General features: G+C 44.1%; 1 protein-coding gene across 2 annotated transcripts in view; it reads left to right on the forward strand.

The window, feature by feature from the left end:
• LOC126419898 (protein bric-a-brac 1-like) overlaps positions 1-19884 on the forward strand; it is a 459260-nt gene that overhangs the window by 30730 nt on the left and 408646 nt on the right. Inside the window, exon 1 of one of the 2 annotated variants that reach the window (XM_050087172.1) lies at positions 11814-11988. The exons of the other annotated variant lie outside the window; for it this stretch is intronic. Within the exon in view, the coding sequence (XP_049943129.1) occupies positions 11829-11988 (160 nt within the window). The 5' untranslated portion in view covers positions 11814-11828. Of the gene's footprint in view, positions 1-11813; positions 11989-19884 lie in introns of those variants that run through there. 2 annotated transcript variants of the gene reach the window in all.

Genomic DNA, 19884 nt, shown 5'->3' on the forward strand with positions numbered 1-19884 from the left:
GCCCGGGTTCGCTTCCCGACTGGGTCGGAGATTTTCTCCGCTCAGGGACTGGGTGTTGTGTTGTCCTAATGATCATCATTTCACCCCCATCGATGCGCAAGTCGCCGAAGTGGCGTCAAATCGAAAGACTTGCACCAGGCGAGCGGTCTACCCGACGGGAGGCCCTCGTCACACACGCCTAGTATGGCTGACATGACGTACGGGTGTGTGAAATTGGGTAAAGTTTGAATCGCCAAGATTATTAGCACTGGATGTTAACGAGATAAACATCAAGAAAATAATGTATGTATACATTAACACTTTTACAGCATCTGTGACAACATCACTAATATGGTTTATATACTCGTTCATAAGAACGATTACTTAGTGGAAATGACTGCAATGAAAAATTACGTAGGTTTACCAATAGACATTCTGTCCACAGCCATTGCAAAGTAACGTGGAATGGCACAAGTACGTAAGGTCGGTTATAGAAATGACACTAGGCCTCTTCGTTTTATTGAGAGAATTCCAGAAAGGTGTAGCTCATTTATAAAGGAGACATCGTGCAGACCCTTTATATGACTTGAGTATTGGCTGAGTGTTTGGAACCCCCACTACATCAATGAAGCAAGAAGTCGATGCAATATGCGGATGGGGACTTGTTATTAAGTGTATATTTCGTCAATAACAGCATCAAGACATGGTAGAATCTTTGCCACAGCTGGAATTGATGTGCAATGTTACTACGTCATCCCTATCACTTTCTCCGATCACCACAGTGTAATCTGACGTCATTTCTGATTATGACTCCTAAATTGTAGAACAGAACTACTTCTACATGCATACTCCACAAGCTTTCGTATGGTGCATTGTAGAGGATACCTTGTACCAGACATTCCTTTCCTGTTCCCCTCGCAAATAGAGTGAGGGGGCAAAAAGACTCTCTTTATGCTTTGACTCTAGGCATACTTTCTATTTTGACTTCAAGGTCCTTACATGAAATATCTGTGGTTCAGAATTCCTGGTAGTCTAGGAAGATGTTGTGACTTCTAAGGTCCTGTAGGTTCTTGCCAGATTTCGTATAGGATTGCTACATGCAAAAAACCACGCACTCTTGCAGAAATTCGGGTTCTTCCAGCCAGGTGACATAGTATCAACAATGTTAGGTGACTCATTTGCTCAACAGTTAAAAAGTATTCCTATCTCTAATGACACATTGCGCAGAAGAATTTTAAAAGTTCTTGACGATTTACTCAAGCAATTAATCGATAACTCGCGTAACAACTATTTTGCACTTCAAGTGGCCGAAGCGATTGCTTATGTTCGTTTCGTTGATGAGTTTAACATTCGAGATGAATTGCTTTTCTGTGAGCCGATACTGTAAAAAGCAACAGCTCAAAGTCTTTTTAAATAATCGATACTTTTTTTAATCAAAATGGGATATCACAGAATAGGTGCATTGGAGTATGCACAGATGGAGCTCGCTCGTCTGGAATTCATCTACATCTACATCCATACTCCGCAAGCCATCTGACGGTGTGTGGCGGACTGCCAGTGAAAGTTAAAGAGGTTGCTCCTGACGCAGTATGGACTCACTGTATGATATAAAATTTAACAGTCAGCCAACCGGTTGCACACTTTTTTTTTTTTTCAAAAACACATTAACCAGGTTTCTATAGCTCTAAGACCATATTCATCAGAATGGTAAAAGTTACATGGACTCACATGACAACTTTTAAATTTTCAGCAACAGTGCTATTGTCAAATGGCATGTATTTGTGCCTTGAGTCAAGAATATATGTCATAATAAAATAGACAGTTATTACAGAAAAATTAACCATAGGTGCAAGCGGCGGCACAAGTTAACTACTGAAGCAGGCTAAGACCGGCACATACACAGCGCAAGAGACGTCAGACTAAACGGCATCATGCAAACGTCTGCCGTACATAGCACTCGGAGAAACGAAAATTCTACTGCAGTATATCCTGTCAGTTTTACATTTAAAACAGATAGCTTTACTGTCACAGCGTCCACGCTGCACTGATCTAAATCTGCAGCAATTTATAAGACAATACCATACTTTCTTTAACTTACTTTTTACTGTACAGAAGCCACGTACATATTTCTACACTACGTTGTTACCGGATGAGTATAAGTATATGCTACATAAATTACAAATAGACTTCGAGTACCTGTAAGAGAAAATATGCGTAGCTTTCTAAAAAGATAGTTGCCCCCTTCAGACCACAAAACAAGCTTGAACTGCTCCACGCCAGACTTCTCAACGGCATGTCAGACTGGTCACGTACAACAGCTAGGTTCAATCTAATATACATTCTGTCTAACAGGCAGAATAGCCATGCAGACAGTTCGCTAGATATGTTGGTACGATTTAAGAAGCGGTACTTTTTATACGACTCTACCGCACGTATAGTACTAAGAACGTAACTTAAGTTAGAACAGCTCTTCAGAATTCTGTAGACAAATTCCTTGAACAGCGTAGGGGCTTTTGTTTTTGAGAAGTTTTATAAACTGAAGAGCCAAAGAAGCTGGTACACCTGCCTAATGTCGTATAGGGCCCCCGCGGGCACGAAGAAGTACCGCAACACGACGTGGCATGGACTTACCTAATGTCTGAAGTATTGCTGGAGGGAACTGACACCATGAACCTTAAAGGGTTGTCCATAAATCCGTGAGAGTACGACGGGGTGAATATCTCTTCTGAACAGCGCGTTGCAAGGCATCCCAGCTATGCACAATATTGTTCATGTCTGGGGAGTTTGGTGATGAGCGGAAATGTTTAAACTCAGAAGAGTGTTCCTCGAGCCACTCTGTAGCAATTCTGGACGTGTGGGGTGTCGCATTGTCGCGCTGGAATTGCATACGTCCGTCGGAATGCACAACGGACATGAATGGATGCAGGTGATTAGACAGGATGCTTAAGTACGTGTCACCTGTCAGAGTCGTATCTAGACGTATCAGGAGCCCCATGTCACTCCAACTGCACACCATTACAGAGCCTCCACCAGCTTGAACAGTTCCCTGCTGACATGCAGGCTCCATGGATTATGAGGGCGTCTCCTTAACCGTATACGCTCAGCCGCTCGATACAATTTGAAACGAGACTCGCCTATATCAATGATGTTTCGTTGAATGGTTCGTACGCTGCCACTTGTTGATGGCCCAGCGTTGAAATCTGCAGCAATTTGCGGAAGGGTTTCACTTCTGTCACGTTGAACGATTCTCTTCGTCGTTGGTCCCGTACTTGCATGATCTTTTTACGGCCGTAGCGATGTAGGAGATATGATGTTTTACCGGATTCCTGATATTCACGGTACACTTGTGAAATGGTCGCACGGGAAAATCCCCACTTCATCGCTACCTCGGTGATACTGTGTCACATCGCTCCTGTGCTGACTATAACACCACGATCAGACTCACTTAGATCTTGATAACCTGCCAGTGTAGCAGCAGTAACCGATCTAACAATTGCGCCAGACACTTGTTGCCTAATATAGGCGTTGTCGACTGCAGCGCCGTAATCTGCCTGCTCACATATCTCTGTATTTGAATACGCATGCCTACACCAGTTTCTTTGGCGCTTCTGGTAATTCTATTAATTTCAGGTACGGTTGTCAGTGCGACTTCCATTTGCTAAAAGTGAGATGGAATTGCTTTCTTAATTGCTTTTGCTTCTTCAACTGAACCATTTAATCCTGCTATACCTGGAAAGCTATAGTTAATAACACTGGAGGTGTTCAAAAGGACGCCAACGACACAAACAACCATCCAGTTGATCGCCCTAAACACGCAAACCAACACATCTGAAATTATACGCAACCACTTCAAAGAACTGTGTACCCACACCTACGATCAGTGTGGCACATGTTTGTATGAACTTATTAACTCGAAATTCTCTTGCTTCCATGTCAATAACAGAAACACTAACAGTCAACTACAAATCTGTTTCGACGGAAAACACTTAAAACACAACCTTACCCGAAAATATCGGTTACCTATCGATCACAGTGAACTAATACTATAGCTAAAGTTCTCACGAGGAATAATAACGTATCCTCCACAGGTGTGGTACTACTAAAACCGTCCGCTGATCTCCATTGGGACTAGTACATAGCACAGTATAAGATGTGCTCCTGCGTAGCTAACGCATATTAACGAGCTCTAACCCCAATTTAATACAACAATGTGTACGTGTCTGTTAAAAACTACTCAATTTACAGGCTTCCAACTCTAAGACTTATTGCCCTACGAGGCTTCAGTCGCAGTAAGCTTTGTTACACGTGTGTACGAAGACACTCGATAATCTCGAGCTTCTCACTCGTAGCTATTATCTCAAGTGCAACATCTGTCAAGGAAAAGTCCATATAAACAGGAATAGAAATTGCTGCAGAACTGCTTGAAGAAGGATCTGACGTATGCTTAAAATGGGAACAAATGTGGAGCCATTTTCCAAGAGGTACGAAACCTAAAAATAAAAAAAAAAGGATTTAGAGATGGCAGCCCACACCTAAGTTTTCTGGATCCAACAAGTTAAAATTTTCTTGCGAGAAGTTTCAAATCTCTTGTATACAGGTAGTCAGATAAAGCGTGTTACACCAGAACATACCAAATCCCTCTGAATTTCCATAGCAAGAAGTACCAAATCCTTTCGCACTGATCTGGCTGAGTGCCCATGACGTCATAAATGCAGTCAGTTAACTTCAGTTTGTTATTGTATTATTTCATGTAATATTCCTGTTTTTTCTGTCGTGTTTGTTTTTGGTGAACACTAATGAATTCCGATTTTTTCCGATGAGTATATCACGATGACTTAAATTTACAGAAAAGCTAAAGAAACGTGAAAGATCTGTAAATACATGAAAGTGGAGGGTTTTGAAACGCGAAAAACAAGTACAAAATCTCCTCATGTGTAAACATAATTATAACTTCTGAAAAACCTTTACGCATATCGGAAGATGACATGATACGTGAAAATAACGGATATTGCTACAATGCAGGTGCTGTGAGTCAAAGTTTTTAACGGGGTATATTGACGTGAACTATCGTAAAAGAAGAAGGCCTGATCAAGGTAAGAAAGAATGTTCAATCGAAAACTTTAAGCTACAGGTTACAAACTGCTCTTCAGGGGATGGTCCCCGTTTGTAGATTTACATTCCTAAGTATTTTTTATGTTGAAGGAAGGAAAGGTAAGCACGCAGCTGTTGAGAAGATGAATAGTGGGGCAGCAGTTTCTGTAACAAGAGGTGGTGCAAGGCTTGGTGATGATATAAAGAGACTACAGGCTGAAATTATAGCTCACATAACAAGTTTTAAATGCAGATAACAGCACTGGGGAAGAAAGAAAGAGACACCATTAAGAAAATATTTGCCTCCAGAATTAGCTATGCGTAAGATGTGGAATTTATTTTCCGAGTATGGTATTATTTGTTCATGAAGTATAATTTATACACTTTTAAAAGAATTTTTATGACAAAAGGTACCAAATCCGACATTAAATTCTCAATAACTGTAGAAAAATAAAGAGGAATACCTTAAAATTTTCTGAAAGACTTGCCAGTGAGTCCCAGACAAGCTGTATGTCAACTATGGTTTGCATACGAGAACTATTGTGGCTACAGGGAATTTTCCTTTTCTGCTCAAGAATCTGCACAGTTTTATTTGGTTCCTTTCGGAAACAAGAACCACAAATATGGAATCAAGAATCACCATCAAGGGTACAAAGCGACCTAAACATCCGCACCAAACTAGCAGGCTTCGATTTACCGCGATATAGGTGGATTATTGTGCTAACATAAATCATGAAGTGTCTACAGAAACGTCCTTAGCCTGTAAGTTGCCAAGATGCGAACACAGCCGTGACGACTCTAGTTGGTATTACAGTCCGACTGTGTAGCAAATTCAGGCTTAGTATTAAAAAATATTTTTGGGATATTCATTTTTTAAGGATTTACACAAAAACGCATTCCATAGACTCTACATTTTTGACACATTCTACATTAAACAGGTACTTAGCCATTCTGTTTTGAAAATATTTACAGAAATTCTATTTTTCGACGTTAATGTCCACAAAATTCTTGAAACGTCACAAACTACAATTCAAATTAAAGGACATAAAGTTAAACATGGGTGTCGCAAGTGTTAAGACGTCTGTCACTCATATACAGGTACACACCGCCAAAACCGTTGCATCACCCCGACATGTCGTGTACGTGTGTTGCTGTATGATTGTTCCTGTACCGATCCTGTTTGGAAACATGGAGTATATACGGTTATACATGGTTACCATGAGCGGTAGCTAGGGATAGAACGCCGCTCTCGAATGGACTGCAGCATTTCTGTGTCAAGTAAAGCACCAGTAGCGACACATTTAGTGACGTCTGTGGAACAGTAGAGTGAACATCCGTCAAACCAGGAAAGACAATCGCGATCACTACGTGCAGAAGACTTGTCAGCCAAGAAGTTGTTCGACGTATGCACCGGAGTCAAAGTACACTCACGCTCATAAATAAAGGATAATTGCAGAATGTGGTGCCACACAACGTGGCACTACACAAAACTGGCGCTAATAGCATAGGCACACAGGGAACAAACACGACACGGTATTGATGATAAGTTGAGAAAACCGTCCCGAAACACGTGCTACAAAACGCCACTGTCTCCTAAGCATGTGCCCCGACATCAATATGGGATATGATCACCATGCACACGCACACTGGCCGCACAACGGGTTGGCATACTCTGGATCAGGTGGTCGAGCAGCTGCTGGGGTATAGCCTCCCATTCTTGCACCAGTGCCTGTTGGAGCTCGTGAAGTTTCCTAGGGGTTTGAAGACGTGCAGCGATACGTCGACCGAGAACATCCTACACGTGTTCGATGGGGTTTAGGTCTGGAGAACAGGCAGGCAGGCCACTCCATTCGCCTGATATCTTCTGTTTCAAGGTACTCCTCCACGATGGCAGCTTGGTGGAGCTGTGCGTTATCATCTATCAGGAGGAAGGTGGGGCCCACTGCACCCCTGAAAAGGCGGATATACTGGTGCAGAATGACGTCCCGATACACCTGTTCTGTTACAGTTTCTCTGACAAAGACATGCATGGCTGTACGTGCACCAATCATAATCCCACCTCACACCATCAAACCACGACCTCCATACAGGTCCCTTTCAAGGACATTAAGGGGTTGGTATCTGGTTCCTGGTTCACGCCAGATGAAAACTCGGCGAGAATCACTGTTCAGACTATACCTGGACTCGTCCATGAACATAACCTGGGACCACTGTTCCAATGATCATGTACTGTGTTCTTGACACCAGGCGTTATGGGCTCTTCTGTGACCAGGGGTCAGTGGAATGCACCTTGCAGGTCTCCAGGCGAATAAATCATGTCTGTTCAGTTGACTGTAGACTGTGTGTCTGGAGACAACCGCTCCAGTGGCTGTAGTAAGGTCCCGAGCAAGGTTACCTGCAGTACTCCATGGCCGTCTGTGGGCACTGATGGTGAGAGGTCGGTCTTCTTGTGGTGTTGTACACTGTGGACGTCCCGTACTGTAGCGCCTGGACACGTTTCCTGTCTGCTGGAATCGTTGCCATAATCTTGAGATCACACTTCGTGGCACACGGAGGGCCCATGCTACGACCTGCTGTGTTTGACCAGCCTCCAATTGCCCTGGTATTCTACCCCTCATAACGCCATCAATATGTGTTCTTTGAGACATTTTCAACACACAGTCACCATTAGCACTTCTGAAAACGTCTGCACACTTACTCGCTGCACCTTACTCTGACATGCACCAACACACCTCTGTGTATGTGGACTGCTGCTAGCGCCACCAAGCGACGACCGCAGGTCAAATGCATCGCATGGTCATGCCCGGAGGTGATTTAAACCTGCAAACTGTCCACCAGAGCGTTGTGTCACCATGTATTTTTATGAGCATGAGTGTAATGTGGTGCGGAGGGGTATGGACATGGAATCGGTTCCAGTTGACAGGTAATGTTGAGGACTTACACCGCACATGCTATCCACGTTCGTCACGTGCACAGAATCTACGATTTTTGATGCAAAGGAACCGTAGGCTGAGTGCTGTAGAACGAATTCGGCGTTTGAAGAGAATTCAGGACGTCGTGTATCACGGCAAACTGTTAATAGACGATTGCATGATGCGAATCAACATTCCCGACGTTCATGGCGAGCGGCACATCGTACACCACAATACAATGGATTCCGTTACATATGGGCAAGAAATCATGCAAAATGGAGCCCCAGGATGGGCGGTAGTTATTTATGGACGAATCGCAGACAAGTCTGGAGACAGTCTGATAATATGGAACGTCTCTAACACTGTGTCCCACATGTGCAACAAGATTGTGGGGAGCGAAGTTATAGGGTGGCATTTCGAGGGGTTACGATACACCTCTCGTGGTTGCTGAGGGCAATCTCTACGGTACGAGGAAGAGATTTTGTAACCAATAGTAGGGCCTTGTCACCAATATTTTGGTGACAGTTTCGTTTGTATGGATGGCAACTCGGGTACTCATCGTGCTGTTCTCTTTAACACGTTTCTTCATAATGCTAGGATCACCAGAAAGGAATTTCCTGTCAGTTCTCCGGGCATGAACCCAATCTAACACGCGTGGGATCGATTGAAATGAGCTGTCTTTGGGCGTCGACAACGATCACGTACTCTGAGCGATTTAACGCCGAATCGCCATTGAAGAGTGGGACAATGTGGACCAGGGCTTGATGACCTCATCGATGGTATGGCACGACGAATTCAAGCCTGAATCATAGCAAGGAGTACTGCGCTTTCTCAGGAGTGCTATGAGTAAACATCCTCTAGGAAACAGACGATTTTGTCGTTACCAAAATGTTGGTTTCTTTGATTTGGTAATCTGGGCATAATGTAGATGAAGATTCAAGGGTTGCCCAGAAAGTAATGCACCGCATTTTTTTCTCAGCTGAAAACAATGCTACGAATGCGAAACGTTACGTATGTTTCCAGAATGGTAGGAGACGAGGTACTGGCAGAAGTAAAGCTGTGGGGACGGGGCGCGTGTCGTGCTTGGGTAGCTCAGACGGTAGAGCACTTGCCCGCGAAAGGCAAAGGTCCCGAGTTCGAGTTTCGGTCCGGCTCACAGTTTTAATCTGCCATGAAGTTTCGTCACGTATGTATTATCTGAAGTCTCCTGAGTGAGCGCGCCAAGTTTCCTTCACTTCCGACACATAGTGTATTTGCAAGACAGTTCCAAAATGGCGTCTGTAGGTGATATACATTACAAGCAATGTGCCTTCATTGAATTTCTCACTGCAGAGGAAGAACAAACGCTTCTGCAAAGTCTATGAAGCATCTGCTGTCGACAAAAATTCGATTAGTCGCTGGGCGCGAAGAGTTGAGATCATCAGAAGGCGGTTCGGTGGAGCTCCACGATTTGCAGCGGTCGAGGAAACCATCCACGGCTCTCTCATAACATGTTGCAGCGAGCTGATGTCATTCGCGAGGACAGACGCATTAAAGGATGCCATTCGTGGAAGACATTTTAGGACAAAAAGTTTGGTATCACACCTTTATTTCGAAGTTCATGGCACAAAAAACCAAAAGTGGCACTGAGGCATGCATATACGAGGTTGCCCAGAATGTAATGTACCGCATTTTTTTTTCTTCGACAGTTCTTCATTGAACATAATGAGAGTAACACACGAAAGAATGGTGTTTTATCTACACACCCTACTTTTCCGCGTAATCTCCATCCCGTTCTATGGCCTTCCTCCAGCGCGAAATAAGGGGGTGTATGCCCTGTCGGTACAAAGAAAGTGCCAGACCCATCTTGAAGTTTCGACGGAAAACTTCAGACTATCCAACACTACATTTAGGCAATGCGAAGTACTTCCTATCTCTGACCCCGGACATTATCGGCTGAACTGAGAAATTAAGTCTAATGTCATAAAATACTGCACCATATGTGTATAATATTTACACTCTATGTTTTATCTTTTTTTCATTAGTACCATTGTTTTAAGTGTATAGCCGTGTAAAATGCAGTGAGTCCCACATAAAACGGGTACAACACACGTACCCATTAAGCATGTCTAGTCGAAATGCTTGTGAAGTTGCGACACTGTCTCGAATGTGGCTACTCTGTATTTTACCAGGAAGTTGAGTGCAACTGTGTGTTCATGCGTCAGTTGCTGTGAGAAGCTCGTATTGTTGAGTTGTTACAGAAATTGGGCAGTTTGCATTAGAACAACGAATTGATATTGTGCAGTGTTACTTAAAGGCAGACTCCATAAAGGAATGTAAATAAATTTTCCAAACGAAGTATTCTGGTAGGGAGCTCCCCACGACCAGCACTCTTCAAGATCTGTAAAAGGAATGGAAGGCCACAGAATCCGTTGTAGGCAGAATTCGCATGGACATTGTGAGAAGTCCCGCAAGTTGATAAGGATGTTACTGCAGCAGGCTGGTGTATCTCGTACATTGTGTCATCGCAACTATAGATGTGAAATTAAAAGCCTGTTGTGTCAGAGTGGTGCAAGAGTTGAAGTTTGTAACTGGCTGTTAACGTCGGTTAATAACTGTTACTTGTACCCCTTGCTTTACTTCATGTCAGATGACGTCTGATTTCATTTGTCAGATCATGTAAACTCCCGGAATTGCAGATACTGTTCGCAGGACAACCCATATATTCTGCATAAGGAATCTCTCCACTCAGGGAACATAGGTTTTTAGCATGCTCATTATTCGCCCCATATTTTTCAGTTGCACCTTAAACAGTGCCAGATAGATAGTTACGGATCTTTGACTCTTTCTATGCATAATTAACAGGTGCAGAGAGGCTGCATGCAGTATTCCAACTAGATGGAGCAACCGCTCACACGTTCAACCAAATCACGGCGGACATCGCCAGTGTGTTCCCTGAAGACAAGACGTGTCAGTAGAGGCTTCTGGTTCCGAAGGTCCAGGACTTAACGTAGTGTGTGTTTGGGGCACACTAAAAAGCAAAGTGTATGTTGACAAAGCTCCCACAATAGACGAGCTTAAAAGGAAAATAACTACAGAAATTAACATCACGCCTGCAAAATTACAACGTATTGCTTGTATCGTCATCACATGAAGTCAGCGATGGCTGGATGCCCACTGTCACTACTTCCAGCATTTCTTATAAACGGCCGCGCGGGATTAGCCGAACGGTCTGAGGCGCTGCAGTCATGGACTGTGCGGTTCGTCCCGGCGGAGGTTCGAGTCCTCCCTCGGGCATGGGTGTGTGTGTTTGTCCTTAGGATAATTTAGGTTAAGTAGTGTGTAAGCTTAGGGACTGATGACCTTAGCAGTTAAGTCCCATACGATTTCACACACATTTGAACATTTTTTCTTATAAACGGGTAAGTACATGTTTTTTAGCGTTACTATTATCTATTCTTTTGTAGTTAGTTTATTGTTAGTTGAAACTCGGGTATGAGGCGTAATGGTTTTATATGAGACATCGTGTGGTATCAAGTGTTCTGCTAAACTCGGAATTTTCCGTGCTGCCGCCTCCTGAAATAATTACCACTTCTTCTGTACCGGTAACGTATTACCCCGAGTCACGTCTCGTACTCGGACGAGGCGGGGTGACATCATCCCGAGAGCGGCTGGCCGTTTCTGGTAGGAAGGAACGTCCACTAGAATGACCTCGAAACGTCCGACTCGAAGCACGGTCGGGCGGGCTCGAGGCTAGGCGAGTATCGACCGCACGTCGCGCCAGTCCGCGCCTCGCCTCGCCGGTTCGAGGCGGCTCGCGTCGACCGCCCGTCTGTGTCGTGGCGCAGTAGCGGGCCGGCAGCCGCGATGAAGCGCCGCTCCTGGGTGTGGGAGTACTTCGAGGATGCGCCCGACGACATGGTGCGCTGCCGCGTCTGCCGCGAGCAGCTCAAGAACCGCAGCCGCAACACCTCCACCATGATCAAGCACCTGTCCAACGTGCACCAGCTGCGGCCGCGCGCACCGGGTAAGCCTGCAGTCGCCGCTTCCCACCGTATATTACTTCGATGTCGAGATGAACAATGGAGAGACTAGTGAAGAAAATTGACCGTGGCGCTGTTAACAGTAACCAGATATGTATTTGCCCCTGGCATTTTACGGAGACCGCGGAAAATCCAAATCAGGGCAGTCTCACGAGGATTTGAACCTCATAGATTTTTGGACAACATCGTTGTGGAGATGAAGCAGCAATTAGTATGATTAATCAATTATTCAAAAACAGTCTTAATCGCATTTATTATTATTATTATTATACCGCCAACCGGTTTCAACACGACGTAGGGGTCATCTTCTGGGCGTTTACACCATTGGTCGATGGCTGGTGGTGTCACTCCTGTCTACATAACTGACCCCTACGTCGGGTTGAAACCGGCTGGCGGTATAATAATAATAATAATAATAAATGCCATTAAGACTGTTTTTGAATAATTGGGTTGAACCTCATGCCTCCCAACTGACTGTGCTCGATTAGCTCAATATTTTTGTTTCCTAAGATTTTTCACAAGGAAGACGCATACGTAAAAAGAGATCACGGTGTGGTATGGGCCGTTCTGAGGGGACAGCAACGTACAAATATGCAATGGTGCTCCATTCTCGATGTTTTCCGAAGCCTAACATTTTGATGATTCGGGAATGTAACTGTTGTACATGGCATGGACAGAAAAACACCTTTACAAAGATGTCGCCATCTGCTTTGGGATGTAGATTCTATTAGAAGTGGATAAAAAAATCATAAAAAATTTATTATAGCTGCAGAACCATATGTCAAGAAAAGTATATAACGGCACGTCTTCAGAAATTAGAACAAAGTCGCGTCATGATCATAGAGATACCGGTGTAGGAGTTTCTTTATTTCTAGTCTGTGATGACGAAACTATTGTGATTAGCCATACTGTTCACACCATTTTACTTCCTAAACCGTCAAGGTTTTTGATAGTGCCTAGCTGACTTTCCATGTTTTTTTATCACTAACCCGCAATGGCACAGTCTTGGATTTTGTTCATCCCATTTCGAGTTGCACCATTGTTTGTAGTCCGTTTAATTGTAGGTTCCTGTATAACTGGTTGGGTAAGCCAGTTCAAAGGTCGAAAGAAAGCAAGAGATCAAACCTAGTAAAATATTATGGTGCTGAAACCAACCGTACGATTAATTACAGCTGTACCTTTTCATCCCTTCTGTCTGTATCCACGTCTGTGAACGGTCCTTACTAACGAATATCAACAGTCGCAGAATAATATTTTGTGATACGCTAGAAATGAAGAGAAACATTTTCTCGTGTGTTATTTCGCTGCCATTTTCCCTTTCTAGTTGTTCCCTATCTATTGTCGGGCTTTTAGTATCCAGTTACAATGACGTAATAATCGCTCCACCGTCGAATGGCTCAGAGGTTGCACGTGAATGGGGGTGTGTGAGGAAATAGGAAACTTTAAAAATCATTTGATACTAGAAATTAGTTGCGACTGGAAACGGAATTAATGAGCGATATCGGAGACGTACTTCTGTCTTGTAGAAGAAAGTGTAAATGTTAATCCGTATAGGTAGGTGGTCAATAACGTCAAATGTACCATGTGTTAACTGAGAACTGACGTTGAAAATGACAAAACACTGCAATAACTATTTATTTGATGAATTGAACCGGTACGGCGACTGTGACGTTATACAAACACGCGTATTGTAAAGGTCAAAGTATCGGGATTCCTGTAGAAGTGTTAGTATTTTGGGTGCATATTTTCTTGTTACTAAGGTCTTCAAACACATAAAAAACTTGAAACACAGACCTCGATGGAAAAATAGGGTTGTCATGTGGGACATTAATTTCGAAATATGCATTGTTTAAAAAAAATCGTCGTGGCCCATTCTTAGCCGTCAATAACTCGCAGTCAGAATGTCATTTTTAAGCCTGATTTTGGGGTACGTTAGGTATAAGTCCGCCATCAGAACTCCATTAAATATATTTTTTTTAACTGACATTACGGCAATGGTCAAATCAGAATGGCAGCATCGCCATTTCATCTACACTTGATCTATGAACACACTGCCACCAGCACCGTTCCCGTGACTTAATTTTCTAAAGGCTGTATCTCGGAAACCGTTGAAAACATTGTATGCGCCTGTCCAACGTTCTCAGTTTTGACGGGTCCATATCGTTAACTATAAAGCATGTCTGCGTTCTCCCGAAATAGCGCGCATAAATATTGTATTGTAAATGCAGCAGACGTCCGCAAGTAAGTTCTCCGTTTGTGCCAGCGCCCATCGGAGTGACATGATAAGTGCCGTGGCACAAGGCAACCAGCTGTCTGGGATCGTTTTTCGCCGACTCAACTACAGCTTGCAACCACTGATGGAACACATGCGGTCTAATGGGCAGCGCATCCAGACTGACGCGATGCACACTTGCATGTTAGGGCATGCCACGCCATTGCCAGACGAATGCAGCGTCTTCTACTGTTGCCACGCGCCATGGCTACGCTAGTGACAGTTTATAAACGATTCTGCTTTGATTGTGCGATTGTCTTTGTACCCAGAAAAAATAGAAACGGTTCTGAGTTCATTATTAATTTTTTAGCTGTACTCGTATTGGAAAAATAGTATTATTTAAGATCGAAGCAGCGCTCAGTGCATCGATTGCAATGCTCAAAATATAGCGTGGGGATGGATTGCAAGTGACGTATTATAGGTACAATAATTTAAATTCATCTAATTTGTTTGTGGAAGAGAATGAAGATATAGAAGTAAACAGAATCATCTTTTAGGTATATACGTACATACAGTGGTTGTACAAACTATGGAAACGCAGCGATAAATGCATGAAAGTCAGGTGGATGAGTCATGTTTCACGCTGTTTCCAATTTCTGGCCGAGTTTACGTCCCAGAAGTACACTACTGGCCATTAAAATTGCTACACCAAGAAGAAATGCAGATGATAAACGGGTATTCATTGGACAAATATATTACACTAGAACTGACATGTGATTACATTTTCACGTAATTTGGGTGCATAGATCCTGAGATATCAGTACCCAGAACAACCACCTCTGGCCGTAATAACGGCCTTCATACGCCTGGGCATTGAGTCAAACAGAGCTTGGATGGCGTGTGCAGGTACAGCTAGCTGCCCATGCAGCTTCAACACTATACCAAATTTCATCAAGAGTAGTGACTGGCGTATTGTGAAGAGCCAGTTGCTCGGCCACCTTTGACCAGACGTTTTCAGTTGGTGAGAGATCTGGAGAATGTGCTGGCCAGGGCAGCAGTCGAACATTTTCTGTATCCAGAAAGGCCCGTACAGGACCTGCAACATGCGGTCGTGCATTATCCTGCTGAAATGTAGGGTTTCGCAGGGATCTAATGAAGGGCAGAGCTACGGGTCGTAACACATCTGAAATGTAACGTCCACTGTTCAAAGTGCCGTCAATGCGAACAAGAGGTGACCGAGACGTGCAACCAATGGCACCGCATACCATCACGCCGGGTGATACGCCAGTGTGGCGGTGACGAATACACGCTTCCAATGTGCGTTCACCGCGATGTCGCCAAACACGGATACGACCATCATGATGCTGTAAACAGAACCTGGATTCATCCGAAAAAATGGCGTTTTGCCATTCGTGCACCCAGGTTCGTCGTTGAGTACACCATCGCAGGCCCTCCTGTCTGTGATGCAGCGTCAAGGGTAACCGCAGCCGTGGTCTCCGAGCTGATAGTCCATGCTGCTGCAAACGTCGTCGAACTGTTCGTACAGATGGCTGTTGTTTTGCAAACGTCCCCATCTGTTGACTCAGGGATTGAGACGTGGCTGCACGATCCATTACAGCCATGCGGACACCTGTCATCTCGACTGCTAGTGATACGAGGCCATTGGGATCCAGCATGGCGTTCCGTATTACCCTCCTGAACCCACCGATTCCATATTCTGCTAACAGCCATTGGATCTCGACCAACGCGAGCAGCAATGTCGCGATACGATAAACTGCAATCGCGATAGGCTACAATCCGACCTTTATCAAAGTCGGAAACGTGATGGTACGCATTTCTCCTCCGTACACGAGGCATCACAATAACGTTTCACCAGGCAACGCCGGTCAACTGCTGTTTGTGTATGAGAAATCGGTTGGAAACTTTCCTCATGTCAGTACATTGTAGGCGTCGCCACCGGCGCCAACCTTGTGTGAATGCTCTGAAAAGCTAATCATTTGCATATGACAGCATCTTCATCCTGTCGGTTAAATTTCGCGTTTGTAGCACGTCATCTTCGTGGTGTAGCAATTTGAATGGCCAGTAGTGTAAAAACATGGCGGGTGTTCGGTGATTATTTGGACAGCCATATCGTGCTATTGTATGGGCCGCATGCTACTCCGCAACATCGCATTAGTACCAAGGATTATGTGACCATTTTGGCTGATTAGGTCCATACCATGGGACAATGTTGGTTCCCCGATGCTTCCCACAACTCGCATCGGCCGGGACTGGGTTTGTGAGCACGAGGATGAATTGCCTCTTCTCCCCTGTCCAACACAGTCACCACATCAGCCTTTGTGGTCTATTTTGGAGAGAAGGGTGCGTGATTGCTATCCACCGCCATCATCGTTACCAAAACTTAGCACTATTTTGCAGAAAGAGTTGTATAAGTTTCCCTTGAAAACCATGCAGTATCTCTGTTTATTTACAGGACGACTGGAAGCTGTTTTGGACGCCAAGGGTTTTCATACACCGTATTAGGCATGATTATGTGCTTTGTTTTTATTTTTATTAATTTTTTTTTCGTGTTCTTATCCACCACCTGGTGGACTTGAAAGATACTATGGTATATTAATTGTAATTTGGCAGACTTCAAAATGAGGGCGCGGGGAGCGGAGAACCCCCCCCCCCCCCCAAACACACCCACCCACACACACACACACACACACACACACACACACACACACACACACACACTGCAGACCGCCAAGAGGTGAAAACAAGCCATGCCTTCCTCCTGCGGTGCTGGCAGCGTCAACAGCGCTTCATGTTTCTGCGAAAGAAGTCACGCAGGGAAGTAAAAATCGCTAAATGTTATTTGTTAACGAAACTTAAATCGTCTTACATATTGAAATAGCTAATAACGATCCTAACTGCAGCAATTACATACACTTATCGCAAGGAAAGGAAATAATACGGAATACAGTGAAGTTAAACGAAGATAGACGGTAGACAACAAAGGCTTCCTCACGCATTACTGCCAGCTAGCCAATGTTGGGTGCAACCGAAAACAAATGGCTATCAAAAGATGCCTCCCGACTTCAAGGATACAGGACTAGGGGGCGGATCGGCCAACTCTAACATTCTGTACAGAGTAGATTACTCAACTCCGTGACATTGTGGATCGCTGTTGCTTTTCTGGCTTTTCATGAGAATTTTAAATGTGGAGTGTATATTGCACGGCACAGATGACGAATTAGCGCGACAAACGTTTGATCATGGTTGTAAGGGAGATGACCAACGTCTGACCATGATTCTGTGAGAGATTTAGTCGCAGTAAATTTCAACTGCACAACTGCATCCTATTGTCTTGAAATGGGTGGCAATGGAGATATAAATGTAAAAAAAAGTACGTGTTTTGCTTACTGTTACCCTATTGTGTCATATAGTATCATATTTTGGATAATTACACAAAACGAGAGAAAGTCTAGAGTACAAAAGCGTGTTACGAGACTCATATTTTAGTGTAAATTCAAGGACAGCATGCCGAAACCTATTCAAAAAACGGAGTATACTAACTACATGTTCTCGGTATATGTTACTCAAGTCGCAATTGATTGAATTAAGCCGGTCCCGGTGGCCGAGCGGTTCTAGGCGCTTCAGTCCGGAACCGCGCGACTGCTACGGTCGCAGGTTCGAATCCTGCACGGGCATGGATGTGTGTGATGTCCTTAGGTTAGTTAGGATTGAGTGGTTCTGTTCTAGGGGACTGATGACCTCAGATGTTAAGCCCCATAGTGCTCGGAGCCATTTGAACCATTTGATTGAATTAAATATGCGCTATTCATTAATTAATTGTCTACAAGGGTATGGTCGGTGATTTGCGAATGGAAAAGCTCCATCTACAGCAAAACAAAATGAAATTTGGAGTCACACAGCTACTGTCCATTGCTCAGTTCTTTTCAAATATAATTACACTGAACTAGCTTAGGACAAGCAGTGCATTGTCAGCGACTCTCAGTGAATTTTTCAGTCCGTAACGAAAACGCTAAAATCACGTTATACATCTTAATACATACCCTACAATATACTGTAGAGTACATGGTGGAGAGTACTTTGTATCATTGCTGGTGATTCCCTGTCCTGTTGGAGTGACGAAAAAAACATTCTCTATATGTATCAATGTGAGACCCTAATCTCCCGTATTTTGAAATTACGCGAGATGATATATTGGGGCCAGCACCGTATATTTGCAGTCCGTCGCAAACGCGGATTCTCCGGCGTTTCTCAATAGAGGCACGGATCCAGGGTTCGCTGCATCCCCCTCCCTCCCCGTCAAAATACAATTTGCCACATTTAGCATACCAAAAACGCCAAGGGTTTTAATATTAACGATAAAATTATAAAATGTTTCAATAGAATCATAATGACACAGTGGTTATGCTGTCTTTTTTTTTGGGGGGGGGGGGTGAAGCATGACCTTCATCACCCCTCTTCGAACCGTGCCTGCTTCAATAGTGTTTCGCAAAAGAACGTCTTTGTTCTTTCGAAGGATTCCCATCTAAGTTTACAGAGCATTTCCGTAACACTCCTTTATTGACCCAACTTACCAGCAACAAATTTCCCAACACGCCTCTGAATTACGTCAATTAAGGTTGTGTGACGAGCAGGCCAGAGGCCTAAATGCGCGCATATAAGCCAGTCCGATAATGTGGGATGCCGCAGCTATGAAGAAAATAACTGGCAAGCTATAGGAATGGAGAAATGCATTAGTAACTAGGCTCAATGATTCAAAGAAAAACGACTGGTGTGTGATTCTTTTGTTTCGTACTTAAAATTCCCATTGCAAAAACGTGTCACTGTCTAGATTCACGACACCCTCGGTGAATGGTCTACTCTGTGAGGTGTCGCAGCGGGTAACACACACCAGTCGTGCTTCGTCGAGGTGTCCAATTCTAGGCTTCCCTTTAGTGCACGTGATTGCTTTGATGGTTTCTTAAGCAGGCGTTGGCCGCTTTCTTCCAACATTCTGAGACTGATCCAGCACTCCGTCTCTAATGGCGTTGACGAAGCCCTGCAATCTATTAGGTTGTTGCATAAGTTCGTGGCGTTTTTGTTTAGCATGCTTGTTTTGTATGCTATGGGTTTATATATCGATCGTCACTTTTTATTTTAGTTCACTGTTGGTATTTGAATTTACATTTTGTCATTTGGAGATAGTGAGTGGAGCTGTGACCGCTAGAAAAATGGAATGCCAAGTGGAGAAATCGAAACATTTCCGACATATTATTCTGTTTGTGTTCATTAGAGGGGGCGACAGCAGCGGAGGCAACATTTACGCCGTGTGTGGGGGATACTGCCATTGGACAGAGCACGGCGGATGAAGATCATTTAAACGCATTAATCCACAGTGATCCACGTCCGTGTACTCGAGAGCTGGCAGATGTGATGAACTCTGATCATTCCACCATCGTGCGACATTTTCATGCAATGGGGAAGGTTAAAAAATCGGGTGTATGGTCTAAGCGAAAATCACAAAAATCAGCCGGTGCCCATTGTGCATCTCTGCTCGCTCGTCATCGGTTGGCTCGCGAGCAACACCGTCCATTCCATTGGTGACGAGAAATTGTGTCTTTGTGCTAACACAAGGGAAAAAAGGAACAGTTGAGCCCCAAAGCAGCAACTC

This window comes from Schistocerca serialis, chromosome 9, assembly GCF_023864345.2.
Source record: "Schistocerca serialis cubense isolate TAMUIC-IGC-003099 chromosome 9, iqSchSeri2.2, whole genome shotgun sequence".
NCBI classification, from domain to species: domain Eukaryota; kingdom Metazoa; phylum Arthropoda; class Insecta; order Orthoptera; family Acrididae; genus Schistocerca; species Schistocerca serialis.